This window comes from Oryx dammah, unplaced genomic scaffold (genome assembly GCF_014754425.2).
Source record: "Oryx dammah isolate SB20612 unplaced genomic scaffold, SCBI_Odam_1.1 HiC_scaffold_5, whole genome shotgun sequence".
Taxonomy (NCBI): Eukaryota; Metazoa; Chordata; class Mammalia; order Artiodactyla; family Bovidae; genus Oryx; species Oryx dammah.
Genome location: NW_024070189.1, coordinates 63,553,691 through 63,567,638, shown reverse-complemented (window position 1 = coordinate 63,567,638; position 13,948 = coordinate 63,553,691). Strand labels below are relative to the sequence as shown.

Genomic DNA, 13,948 nt, shown 5'->3' with positions numbered 1-13,948 from the left:
GCTGCCTTGAGAAGAGTGGATTCATGCTAGTGGACCTCTGTCAAACAGTCATCTCCCTAGCCTGGGAATTCAGGAGGTGTTTACTAATGTAATTATAAATCCTAATTCTGCAAAGAAAACTGTTTTGCACCTTGTGTTTTCATTTAACAGTATGTATTGAAGGTAGTACTGTGTAATTAGCTAAAAGAGCTGCCTATTTTTTTCCAAATGGCTGTTTAAGATATTATGATTATTGCAAAAAAAAGGTGACTGAAGAACTTATTTTTAAGTCTCTAAAAATATTATGGTTCTGTGAGTACAGCTTTCGAAGGTAATATTTAGAAGTATGTGCTATCTCACAGGTGGTGTACTTATTGCCAACAGCTGAAAGGGCACTAATTCAGCCTAGGGCACAGCAGAGCGTCTGCTCATTCGGTAGCTCATGGACGTTGTCTTAAGAGCCTGGGGAAGCCAGTTTAATTTCGGGGTTGGATCTTCTTGGCCTGGGTTATTGGAAATGTTGGGCTCTGCAGTGGCTCATGTAAAAGACAGGTAGACTAGAGGCCCTGTGTGGGTGGGGGTTGTCTGCCCCAGACACACACATGCTGGACTGCCTAGGGCATGGTCCTCAGGTAAGGCCTTTCGTTTGGCTTCTCAGGGAGATGTGAGTCACCTGCTTGGCTAAGATGCTTACTGACAGATTGTCAGTTCCACTGGAAATCTTTTGAGGGTACCCACATAGAGAAACAGTTTTAAATATGTTGCAGGTTTTCTCAGCCTTGCAAAGGTGAATTTCTTTGGTCTTTCTATTGTTCTTGTACTGAGTTTTAAAAGAAATTCTTCCCTTCCAGAGTGTAGGCACTATAATGTTGAAGTGTTGGTAGTGATGATAATTAATAGTAGCATTAACTGAGCACCTAGTAGAATGCCCATCTTACTGTAAAGTGTGCTACATGAGTTATCACCTTTTTACATATGGGGAAACTAAGGCTCATTTCACATGTTAAGTAATTTCTCTGAGGTCAAATAACTAGTGAACAAAAGAGCTAGACTTGAACCTAGGTCTCTGACCCTGAAGTCTCTGCAGTTGACCACTGTGTCAACATACCAGTGACAGTTTGGAGAAAAAAAACATGATCAAATACATCTTTGGCTGGATCTGCTCTGCACATTTCTTGTGTTGTTAATTGAGAATATTCTTCTGTTGCCTGCAGATTAAGATCTGATGTTCTCTTTGCAGCAACTAGAATAGTTGCCCATGTTTTTCAGAGAAAGTCATTATGAGACATGAAGTCATATTCTAGGGCAAAGAATGCCTTTCCTTGGTATACCAAGCAATGTTTATGTGATTGATCAGTCATCAACACCAAGAGAAGGTCCTGTCCTGTGACATGTGCGTGCTTGGCAATGATCTTGCTCTGCATTTTGCTTAATAATTTTCATTATTTTTAATTAAAGTTGAAGAAGTGCAGACTCTAGCTGAAATTAAGGTAGGTTGTGTTGCCGGAATCTGGTAATTACTTTAATTGATCACAAGATAGTTTCCTTGATCACCAATTAGACTAAATTGCCGATCATGTTTCAAGACGTGAAGAAATGCCCGAACTGATTTATGTAATAGTGTTTTCATTTCTAATCAGACATAAATATCGTTTCCTTCCATAGCAATTGTATTTTATAAAAAAAGGGGGGGTTATAGGCCTACAAACATGAAGGTGATTCATAAACAATAGAGTTCTAATTCATTGAATTAGTAAAGGAAGTATTTAGAGGCTTAATGGAGATTGTACTGGGGAAATTACTTTGGAGTTGCTGGTGCTCATTTTCTTAGTGGGAGATGTGTTCTTTTTTAGTGTGTAATTAAAATAGTCTATAATCAAAATATAAAAGGCAGCTGACTTAAAGAACATATCAAAGAGAATTGCTCTGAGTAATGACAGATTCATATTGTAAATATGTGCTAGAAGTTAAATCTTAGAACTTTAATAAATCATACATGTTATTTGGACTGAAGCTATGTTTTAAATTCAGGGTGCTGTTAAACATTTCACAGATCAATACAGGGTTTTGTTTCAGTTTTGTGCATCTGATAGTCTTTCATATTTTCATGAGTAAACTGAAACAAAAGGAACTTTAAGAAAAATTAAGGTTCTCAAAGAATATTTGATTTGGGGGTTCATGGAAAAATCTTTTAATTGCTGATGGTTTGGAGATTTCCAAATGACAAACTTCATTGGCCCGATTTACTGTGATTGTAATGCTTACATTCCTTAAAATGGCAGAGTGACTTAAAAAGTCATACTTCATCATGCATTCATGGACTTGTTCATAAAATGTTTGTAATTTGCAATAGAGGAAAGACTGAAACCATTATCAGCCATTATATGCTATTTGTTGGACATATGTTTGTTTGAAATGGCCGTGGCTCAACAGAATATGGCTCATAGACAAACTATGCTGTAAATTGGCACTAAAAACCCACCTAAACAGGTAGGCATACGTTAGGAAGTTAATGTGAGCCAAAATATTTTAATATGAACCAGGTTACATACATTGCAGGATCCCAGCTCCCTTTACAGTGAGACCTTCATTTGCATGGTTTCCTCATTTTTTCCCTAGCCAGCTTTAAAAATAGGTCATGTATAGATTGGTTCAAAAATTAAAAGGTACCAAAGAGTATAGTAAGCCTCTTCCTCTTCCTATTTCTGATTCTTAACCATCCAGTTCTCCCTCTCCCCAACCCCCATCACTCACTGTTACCAGATCCTTATGTATATCATTCCAGAGATATTAATTCACGTGGTTTCTTTTCTTTGCTTTTTCTACAACTTATAGACTCTTGTTATCCATTTTTTTCTTATTTAGTAATATATCTTGGAGGTATTTCTAATCAGACGACAAATAGTTTTCTCCTTCTTCTTAATGGCCACATAGTATTCCAGTGAATAAATATACCATAAAATATAGTTTAATCAGTTCTTTATTGATGGACATTTGGCTCTTTCAAGCCTGTCACTGTTAAAGACTGTGCTGCAGTGACCATTCTTGTAATTTGTATATGGGTATGTCTGCAGGAAAAATTCCTAGAAGTAGAATTGCTTGGCTGAAAGGCATAATCATATTTTCCTAAGGGCATAGGCATTTTTAATTTTGATCTTGTCATGTTCTCTTCCATAGTGATTATTATATTAATTTATTTTCACCAAAAATATATGGAAGTGCCTTTTCTCCTGTACCTTCACTAGCAGAATATTATCAAACTTTTTGATCTTTGCCAAACAATAGATTTAACTTAGTTCCCCAAACCCTGACTTGTTGAGATAAAATTGACAAATAACTTAGTTTTAATTTGTACTTCCATATACGAGATTAGGCGATTTTCATGTTTAAAAACTATTTGATTTCTTTTCTGTTAGCTATTATGTCCTTACCCATTAAAAAAATTGCATGTTCGGTCGTTTTCTTATTCATCAGATCTCTTTACATGCTGAGGAAATGTGTACTGCAGATAAAGTTTGTTGTTTGTCTTTTAATTTGTTTGTTGATTTTTATTGTCATACAGAAAAACGTTTAATGTAGTAATCTTTTTTTAAGCAGTGGTTTAAAGTTTTCTGCATGTAGAATTTATACATTTCTTATTAAGCTTTACTCCTAGATAATTTTTGGTGCCATTTTAGGTGGGAACTTTCCTTACAGCATATTTTCTAATTCATTGTTTTTATAAGAAGACTATTGACTTTTGTGGGGGTGGGGGCTTGTTTATTTTCTACTTCAATGGGAATTCTTCCACTGTTTCCTTGTTAAGAAAGATGTTGCCTTTTGAACTGAGAATATATTCTCTCATTTAAGGAGGAGCCCATATGTTTTTATTTCATTAAGAGTTTTCATGCATAAAAAATATTAAATGTATCAAATATCTTTTTAGAATTTATAGAAGTCATATATAACTTTTCTCTTTTGATTTATTAGTATGGTAAATTATATTAACAAGTCCCCAATATTGAACTATCCTTGCATTCTTGGAAAACATCCTATTTGCTCATGATGTTTTGTTTCAGTGTACTCAAAAGTTTTATTTATTAGGATTTCAATTAATATGAAATCTATAGTTTCATTATTATGTACTATCTATGTGAGAATTTGGAGACAATGTTGTTATAGTTTAAGGAAGTAATTTGGAAATATCCTTTTTTTTTCTTTGGAATAGTTTAATCAGTATTAGAGTTAACTGTTCCATATAGGTTTGGTAGAATTCCTCTGTGAAATGATTGGCAAATTAGACACATTTCTCTTTTACAGTTTTTTACTTATTTAATTTTTTTCTCTTCTAAAGTCACTTTTGATCATTTTTATCTCTCAGAGAACTATCTTGTTTATGTTTTAAAGTTTATTTGTATCAACTTTGTTTAAAAATCGTTTTTTGTATGTTTTAAAATTTTTCTTGTAATTGTAGTTACTTCCCCATTCTCATTCCTTTACCATACAGTTTAGTACATATTATTTTTTAGTTCTAGTGCTTATGTTTTACACCTTTAAATATACATGTGTCTTTAACATTTGATATTTCAGCTTTTAACGATTTTTTTAAACTTTGATTTACCTTCCCTATTTCTGTTTCTTTCTGCTCTTTTAAATATTTATTTGTTTATTTGGCTATGCTGGGTCTTAGTTGTGGCATGCGGGGTCTTTTGTTGTGGTGCATGCTCTCTCTGGTTGTGGTGCATGGGCTCCAGCGTGTGTGGACTTAGTTGCTCCATGACATGTGGGGTCTTAGTTCCCAGACCAGGGGTTGAATCAGTGTCCCCTACATTGCAAGGCAGATTCTTAACCACTGGACCGCCAGGGAAGTCCTTTTACTCTTTTAACAGTTTATAACATTTATATTTTATTCTGTAAGTATAAACTCCCACAGTTGTTTTAAATGTATTTCTAGAGCTGAGTGAATTTATTACTCATTGCCAATACTTTTGGTATAGTTTCTCCATTAAACTCTTAGTTACATATATTTCATCCTTTAATAAAAATTTCCTCAAGAAGGATGAATGGAAATTATTCCCTGAGTTACTGCATTTAAAAAATATATGTCCTCTGCATTAATTTCAAGCAACGGTTTAGCTGGGTATAAAATTCTTCACACTTCGGTTTCCTAAAGTCGTTACGGGCATTGCTCCTCTGGCTTGTATGTTGAATGTTGATATGTGGAGGTTTAAAGTCAGCAAGATTCTTTTCATCATTATAGGTGAATTGATCTTTTTGACTAGATGCCAAAAGGATTTTTTAAATCTTCATAGTTCATTAGCTTTACTAGAATGTATGGAAATGGATGAATTCTTAGTCTATAGATTTAAATTTTTTTCTTTCTGGAAGTTTTTCTTGAATTAAATCTCCAGGGTTTTTTTCCTTTCTTTCTTCCTTTTTTTTTTTTAAGTTGTTCTTTTATTGACAACAATTATCTATAAGTTAAATATACTTCATTTTCTGTACTTACTGTTTTCTAGTTCTTATAGACTCTTGTTGATTTCTACTTCATTTGTCCATTTTCTCAATCCTGTTCTCTAAACTTCTTATTAGTTGCTGGTGTCTATTCTGCCTTGGGCTGTTAGCAACTTTCGTTGATGGAATGGTTTTAGAAAGCCTGTGCATTTAGCTAGCTCAAGGCCTTTAGATTCCAAGTGGCATCCTGGTAACAAGTAGCTAGGGCTATAAAAATAAATCTTTGAAAGAAGGGACAGATGCTTTTCACGATTTGCCAAGTTTGCTGTTTAGTCATATTCCTTCTTAATTATATTCCAGATAATCAGAATTCCCCTTTGAAGTTTTGCTTTTTCCCCTCTCCTTGCATACTCATCTAACTTCCTTGCAGAAATTATTTTACTTTAATTTGAATGTGTGCTGATATAGATGTTTTTAATTTGTAGATTTAAAAATAAATATTTGGAGGATTATTTGGTTCTGTTATAAGGAAGAAAGATTATGGAATTATCTTTTTGCTCCCAGAGCAGATTGAATATTCTTTTCCTAAAGAAGAATTAGGAGCAAATCCTGTGTAAATAGTTTATTAGGCTTTGTGATGTTTTATTGAATGTAAATATTAGGTGACAGTTGAAGGGAAATATGTGAAAGCAAGGAAAATACAAATTTGGAGAATCTTTGGATGTGCTTTTTTTCTATTAAGCATTGTATGTAGATAGGGTAGATGCTTTTTCTTTGATCAGTGTACTTCTAATGATATGGCTGTTCTCTTATAAGTCCTATTTTTGATGGAATAGATTTTGCTACTATGCTGATAGCATGCTTGGTGGTCAAAGATTTGAGGATCACTTCTGACCATGTTCAGATCAGACACTCATTCAGTCCATTTGGCTCTTAGGCAATGTTAAAGTATTCTAAACATCACTTTGGACCTTTCTGGATTCAAAGAAATTGAGGCCACAGGGCTTAAAAACTTGGACAGTGACCCACTGTGCCCACCTGATTTCTTGTTATTCACTTGTTTTCCCCAGACAGTGTGCCTCAGAATGTTATCCCACAGTGTATTATTCATCTGATATATGTGTGTCCATTTCTGTTTAAGGCCCATGGGAAAATGAGAGGGCCATTCTTCCTAGAGACAGCAACTAGAATCTTAGGTTCTCAAGAGCGTAGGAGAGCTTTTTACTTATCGTTATGTTTTGTAAGGTTTGTGGTATGCAGTTTGGCCAGATGCTGTAGTAGTAGCATTGTGTCCATTAGTAGTCTTTTACTCTGTGCCAGGTGCTGTGCTGAGTGCTTTTATATCCCCATCTCTTTTTTAAAAAAACTAAAATAATTACGTGAGCTTTTTATTATTACCCCCATTTTACTGAAGAAAATTGAGGCTCAGGGTTAAATCACATGACAGTTGAGTAATAGAATTGGGATTTGAATCCCTGGCTCCCTGGCTTAAAAATCCATGTCCTTAATGTCTGTATTACTCTCTCTCGGGGGTGGTGATATGATTGTAAATCTTCTAAAGCTAAATGAGAATAAGGCATTAGAAGCAAGCAGAGTAAAAATTCTCATAATAATTTAGTACAGGTTTACTCTGTTTTAATAGTTAAAACAAACTTTCTCATTTGACTTGCCCCTTCCCCCTCACATAATATGGAGAATCAGATTGAAATAAGAAGGGGTGGGAGAGTGAATATTGTTTGCCCACTGATAAGTCCATGCATGGTTAAGTGGATTTTTCTTGAACTTCCTTCCTTTTCTTAGTAGGAAAAACCTTCAGGCATTTAGTGTCAAAATGGAAATCTTTATCCTGAATGAAGTCAATTGTGAGATAAGAACCATTATGAATGACAGAACTGTTTGAAAATGACATCTTCCATATTTCTGTTAACTTGGAAATGTGCTCCTATGTCATTTAGTGATTCAAAAAACATAGCCCAACTAACATCAGATTGGTTTTTCTGGATAGGGGTAAAGAAGTTAAATATTTATATGGCTGTAATGGGTACTGCCCTGTGAATTCCACTGTAACTTTATAATTAATGTGCCATTACCTTAGAGTCTTACCAAGTATTTCTGCCTTCTGGACACGAAAGAGACAAATTCTTCTATTGTTTGCAATTACCCTCATAAAAATTTGAAAGCAAGCAAAGCAAGCAAAAAAGAAAATGTTTTTCTTTCCTCTCAGGACAAGTTTGCTTAACAAAATTAGGTTTGCACTTTCCCAGTGGTATGAAGTCAGTGCCCTGCAGGTCCCCACTCAGGCCTGTGGCTGACTCTGCAGCCGTCTGCCCCAAGCGGAGTGTTTTCTCTTCGAAGTGGCAGTGCTAGGCAGTAGTGAGAAGATCCCAAGCCCTTCTTTTCTGTTCCATTCTGGGTGTCAGTGAAAATAGTCTCTCATCCCCTTCTGTCCTGCCTGGGTCGGGGGATGGTGGTTCACTTCTACCAGAGCTTTTGCTTAAGACACACACTCACATTTTCCCATAGTCTTTGTGGTCAATACCTTAGCAACCCAGTCACTAAAAACAAAAGGAGCAGTGCTACAGGAAAAGTGACTGCTAAGATTTGGGGCCAGGTACACTGGCCAGGACACTGAGTTGAAGGGAAGTTATTCCCTGTTTTATAGTCTCATCCTGAGGACAATTAAACAGTCCAGACAGGTCACTGGGTGAGACCAATTTCCCGGTTTGTTTATTTGAGCCTGAGTGTTTTTCACCATACAGCAGCAGGTCACAGTCCTGCTACACTGCTATCCCACCTCTGTGGAGAGCACTCCCTTTTATTATTGATTCTCCAGGCTTTCCTAACCATGTCTTTATCGGGTCGCTCCGGGGTCCCTCTCAGGTCCAGGGCACGGGCAGTGTCAGTCATCACTTTTGACTTCGTCTTATGCAGGCCTTTGGCTTTATGTCCCGAGTTGCCCTACAAGCAGAGAAGATGAATCATCACCCGGAGTGGTTCAATGTGTACAACAAGGTAACTGAATTGCCTTATTTTGGGATCACTTTAATTTTGGAGTTAAGAAACTTCTTTCTTCCTTGCTTGTCATCCTGTGCAGCTAAGTGTCATTGTGCTTAGGAAAATACTCTCTTATTCTTTCTCTCAGAATTCCTGTGTATTATTGCAACTTAGTAACAAATTTCAGATCTACTCAAAATAACAATGACTAAGTTCCTTATTTTCATGCTTGTCTTCTGCTGAAACTATGAAAGTGAAAGTGAAGTCGCTCAGTCGTGTCCGACTCTTTGTGACCCCGTGGACTGTAGCCCACCAGGCTCCTCCGTCCATGGGATTCTCCAGGCAAGAATACTGGAGTGGGTTGCCATTTCCTTCTCCAGGGGATCTTCCTGACCCAGGGCTCGAACCCAGGTCTCCTGCATTGCAGGCAGACGCTTTAACCTCTGAGCCACCAGGGAAGCCCTGAAACTATGAAAAACAGGCCAAATTAGACTCCTGAATTAGGCTTGAATATCAGTCAATGTAGATAACATTTTTTAAACCCTCTTAAGGTAAATTATTGAAAGAAATGGTAGCAAATCAGAAAGATATGGGTTTTTTTAATCTCACTGAAATAAATTTGTTCAGGTAAATTCTCTATTCTCAATGGAAACTGACCTTCTTAACAGCAGGGGGCACAGTGAGAAGACTCATGCTTGCCCCCAAAGTGTCCTTACCAAAAAAAAAAAAACAAAGTGTCCTTACCTTCATGGTCATGCCATGTGGAATTTTTTATCATCTACTTTCTGTGAGGTTCTATTGTCTCTTGAAAGTCCTCTTTGAAAAAATAAAAGTTCATATTTTTGTGATTTATTGCAATAATTCAGAGGATACAGATACCAGCATAAGCTTTTATTTCCTAGTTGCCTCTCTTTACCCATAATTTTGCTTTTGCTTATTAATTGGTTTGTCAAGAGGCAATAGTCTGTTCCTCCACTGCCCTCCCCAACTTTTCTAATTTGGAAATGGACTTTTTTTAACATGGTTGCTAAGGTATTACTTTTGATAGCTTAGTTTTTCTCAGTGGCCTGAAAAGAGTGTAATTAAAGTAATGGGAGTTAAAATGGAACTTCAATCTCTCTCTCTCTTTTTTTCCTCCCAAGAGTCAAGATTTAAGATTCTGGCAGCTCATTTGCCCTTCTTATGAGAGAACCTTTTTATCCCTGGGTGGCTGCTGAGCTCAGCCTGGAGTTTACTGGGTTTTGGAAATGCATTGCTTATTCATAATGTAGTATTTTCAAAATCATTTAATCTCCCCAATTCTCAAAGATAAATATTGAGTAATAGATTGATTTCTGAACCACCAAAGGAGAGTACCATGAATTGCAGCTCAGGGTTTTAAAAACTGTTTCTCTTTTTCTTAGGTCCAGATAACGCTCACATCGCATGACTGTGGCGGACTGACCAAAAGAGATGTGAAACTGGCCAAGTTCATTGAAAAAGCAGCTGCTTCTGTGTGACTCCTTCTAAAATGCATGTAGAATCTTACGTACAAATCTGGCTGCAATGGACAATGAAGGCAATTTACATGAATAAATTAAGTTGTAAATTTAGTTCACCTTTTGAACTATCACATTTTGTAAAATCAGTGCTTAAATAAAAATGATTTAAACTTGAGGCTGAGGTATTTTTCATTATATCTAATCACATATATAAGGTAAATCAACCCAGGTAATTCTATTAATATTTAAAAAGACAAATAGCATTCTTAGAGATTAGAAATGGCTATGCAGGAGCATTCTCATATCTGGAGGATTCTCATATGGGTGAGCATTTTATATCCCAGAAATTCAAGTGATTATGGTGACTTTTCAAATGCATTGTATTGGAAAGCAGTTGTAAGGTAGAAAAAGAACGATGAACTCTGTAGGTAAAGGGTTTATGTATGTAAGGATTCTCATGACACTAAAGTTGATTTGGAGTTTACCTGTTGTTGCTACTTAAGTAGTTAATTAAGTTATAGAGATTACATAAATTGGTTGAGCTCTCTGTGTTTCATCCTTCCTTTTCAGACAGGGAGAAAGAAGACAAGTGTCTTGTTCATAGCTTCCAGCAAGGCGGGGCAGTAGAAGGAGTCACTGTCATAGTGGCCAGCTTGCCACGTCATTAGCTGACATACTAAGGGAAGAGGAACCAAGGGCCATTTTTTTCCCATCATTTGCGTATTGTGACACCTGACCTGAGAGTCTGTAGCCACTGAGCTTGAAGCTACTGGGGTATTATCCAGTTACAAGCTCTATTTATTCCATGTGTCACTGATGGGAGTAAAATGGAATATAAAGTAAGCGATTGCTTAAAAATTGCAGTAACTATTCTTTGAAGGAACTCAGGAATGTAGTTATTGATGAGATTAAAATGTAGATTAAAAGAGTGTGTACATATCCCTCCAAGGAACATGCCTTATAGTAGTAGGATTTAACAAGGATCATCTTTATACTCTGCCTCACATCAGAGGCCAGAAAAAAATCACTTTATGTTACAAGCAAAGCTTTACCCCTGACCCCCAACAGCCCTCACCCCTAGTCTGAGAAGCCATTTGGGAACATGACAAAGAGGCTGAGCTCTCTGAAGTCAATTTTTAGCTGGTTCTGTTGGCCTAGGAGAGGCAGGTATGTTCATTTTGCCCTATAGGTATGGAGTGTACATGGGTGAGGGGTGTGGAAGTGGAAGAGGCACTTAGGCTCTGTGGCTGCTGGGAGATCCAGAGCCTGGATCTTGTACTTATTTGAAAATTTTAAGAGTAAAAGGAAAAGTCATATGTTTTTATAAACTATTCCCTGCACTGTAGATTTGGGAGCTTTTGTACATTACCAAAGATTTCTAGATCAGTGCGTCAAATTTCTTTACATAAATTTTTATATATGAAAAACTTTAAATGTATTTTAAAATAAATAATCCATTCAAACCTTATGTACTGATCACCCTGATTTAACAATTAACAAGATCTTGCCAGTTACTTCATATAGTCTCCCATTTCTTTTTTCTTTGCTTAAGTATTTAAAAGCAAATCCCAGATAGCATGTCATTTTATCTCTACATCCTCTAGTAAACATCCATAGAAAATATGGTCATTTTTTAAAGAAAAACCAAATTGCACTTATCACACCTGAAAAAATAAACCGTAATTTCTTGGTATCACCTAATACCTGGGCAAAATCAAATTGTCTTGAAGGTCAAGAATGTCTTTGGACAGTAATTTTGTCCTGATCAAGATCTACATGCTGTCTGCCTATCACATCTGGTTGTTGAGTCTCTTTAAGCTTTCAGTCTAGAGCTAGGAAGCCCCCTGCCCTTAGTTCCCTCTTTTTATGTCATTGACCTCCTGTAAAACCTGGGTCCTGTAGAATATTCAACCTTCTGGATTTGTTTATTTGCTCCTTTGTGGTGTCACTTAACTTGTTTCATCATTCCGTGAATGGAAACCTTTCACCATATTTTGAATGTAAGTCTGAGAGGCTAAACTATTAACCTATATACTGCATATGGCACAATGGAGAGAGCTGCTGCTAAGTTGCTAAGTCACTGCAGTCGTGTCTAACTCTGTGTGACCCCATAGACGGCAGCCCACCAGGCTCCCCCACCCCTGGGATTCTCCAGGCAAGAACACTGGAGTGGGTTGCCATTTCCTTCTCCAATGCATGAAAGTGAAAGTGAAGTCACCCAGTCGTGTCTGACTCTTAGTGACCCCATGGACTGCAGCCTACCAGGCTCCTCTGTCCATGGGATTTTCCAGGCAAGAGTATTGGAGTGAGGTGCCATTGCCTTCTCCAGTGGAGAGAGCAGGTATAGCTAATAACTGCTATGGTCAGGACCTGAGAATGTAGCTAGTAATTGGCATCTACATGAGGGTTTGACATAGGGTCCATATTAAGGGATGTCACATCTGCTGGAACTCATGAACTTTAGAGAATCAGAGATCTCATATCACAAGTCTATGAAAATACTCCCTGGGGTAAATTCCAACAGAACAAATCCCCAGATTTTCTCAAAGTAACTGACATTTTAACTTAAAGGAGACATTGTCAAAGTTGGAGGCCCCCAAGTTTTCTATTCCAAATCTTTGTGATAACAGTGGTTTCTCTGATATGTCAAGCTTTGGTTTCCCTCGTTTTTTTTTTTTTAAATGATCACTGGAGTAAAGGGGGTGGGGGTTAAATAGACATGACCTATGACCCTTTGTGTGACTTCCATAGATAATAAATCAGGGCTAGGATGTTTGACAGTGTTCTTTTCTAAAATGAAGTTAGTGAAAGTTTTGAAAATTGTGATTACTGACATTGATAGGATTTAGGTAATCTTTAGATAAATAGGATAAGCATGATTCTGTATGTTTTTGTTTGAGCCAAAAAAGCAGTAGCATGTATATTGTATATGGACACATTCCTAACTTCCATCAGTGTACTGAAGTATTGGAGTACTAATGTGGAGCAGTCTGTATAATTTCTAATCCAGTGTTCAAAAATATGCTAGTTGGACTCAATAACTTTCAGTTTTGTAAAGTTTCCTGCAAAACAGCAGGAACTGTAATAGTGTTTGGATATAATATGTGAGCTTTGTGCTTCAATTCCAGTTACGTGGAATTAGGAATGACTTGGCTAGGAGACTTTGAGTCAACAAGCTGCTGTGCCTTCTGACCGTCCCTGGCTGTGTGCAGCTGAGGTGGTGCTGCGCAAGTCAGGCAGAGGGTGAGTTGCTGCTAACAGAGCAGAACAGATGGCCCTTTAGCTTCTCATCCCAAGATATTTATCCTGCCCACCTATCCATGAAGGTGATTTCAGTAGGCCTAGAGAAGCTGGTCACTTTTGGTTCCACTCATCAGCTGGAGTTCCAGTCCCAGACCAGTCTTCATCATCAGTGACTCTAGAAACCACATTGTTGGCTGTGCTGATGCCATATACCAAGATCAACTGGTCTCTTGAATGCTTCCAGCCTGCCATCTTTCCTTACCCCTCCAAGCATCATGGAAGAATTTTTTATATTCTTTTTTAAAAAATATTTATTTGGGGGGACAGTGTCGTGTTGTTGGGTTACACGGGCTCTTTCACTGTGGCACATGGAATCTCTAGTAATATCCGCTCAGTAGCTGCAGCCAGCAGGCCTAGCTCCCCCATGACATGTGGGATCTTAGTTCCCCGACCAAGGATCGAACTCACATTCGCTGTATTGCAAGATGGATTCTTAACCACTGGACCACCAGGCAAGTCCCAAGAATCTTTTACATTCTTAGTCTCTTCTTCATTTCTCCCTGAAGTGTGCTTTGGTGCTTAAAGAGGGGATGCATAGGAGTATATTCTTGGGGTTCCTGGAAATAAAATTCCTCTATGCTCAGCTACTTGAGTGAGCATAAGACTCCCTGAGGACACTCATGCATTCACATAGCATATATTACCGAGGGCCTCCTGTATGCCTGGACAGAATTAGACACACTGACGTATTGAGGCACGTGGAAACAGACAGAGAACTGATGGAGCAGCTCTTCCAGGAGACCACTATGGGTGTAGGC

The 13,948-nt window shown here is 37.4% G+C and overlaps 2 protein-coding genes across 9 annotated transcripts in view; both read left to right on the top strand.

Annotated features, from left to right (window-relative positions):
• PCBD2 (pterin-4 alpha-carbinolamine dehydratase 2) overlaps nt 1-10,062 on the top strand; it is a 43,572-nt gene extending 33,510 nt beyond the window's left edge. For all 8 annotated transcript variants that reach the window (XR_005721049.1, XM_040240072.1, XM_040240068.1 and 5 more), the window contains 2 exons: nt 8,344-8,424; nt 9,810-10,062. Coding sequence is in view for 7 of the 8 variants with exons in the window: in XM_040240072.1 (XP_040096006.1) it covers nt 8,344-8,424; nt 9,810-9,905 (177 nt within the window). In the remaining variant the exon portion in view is untranslated. The remainder of the gene's footprint in view (nt 1-8,343; nt 8,425-9,809) is intronic.
• Nucleotides 10,063-12,211: 2,149 nt separating this feature from the next.
• CATSPER3 (cation channel sperm associated 3) overlaps nt 12,212-13,948 on the top strand; it is a 33,093-nt gene continuing 31,356 nt past the window's right edge. The window contains exon 1 of the mRNA XM_040240062.1: nt 12,212-13,130. The gene's annotated coding sequence lies outside the window, so the exon portion shown is untranslated. The remainder of the gene's footprint in view (nt 13,131-13,948) is intronic.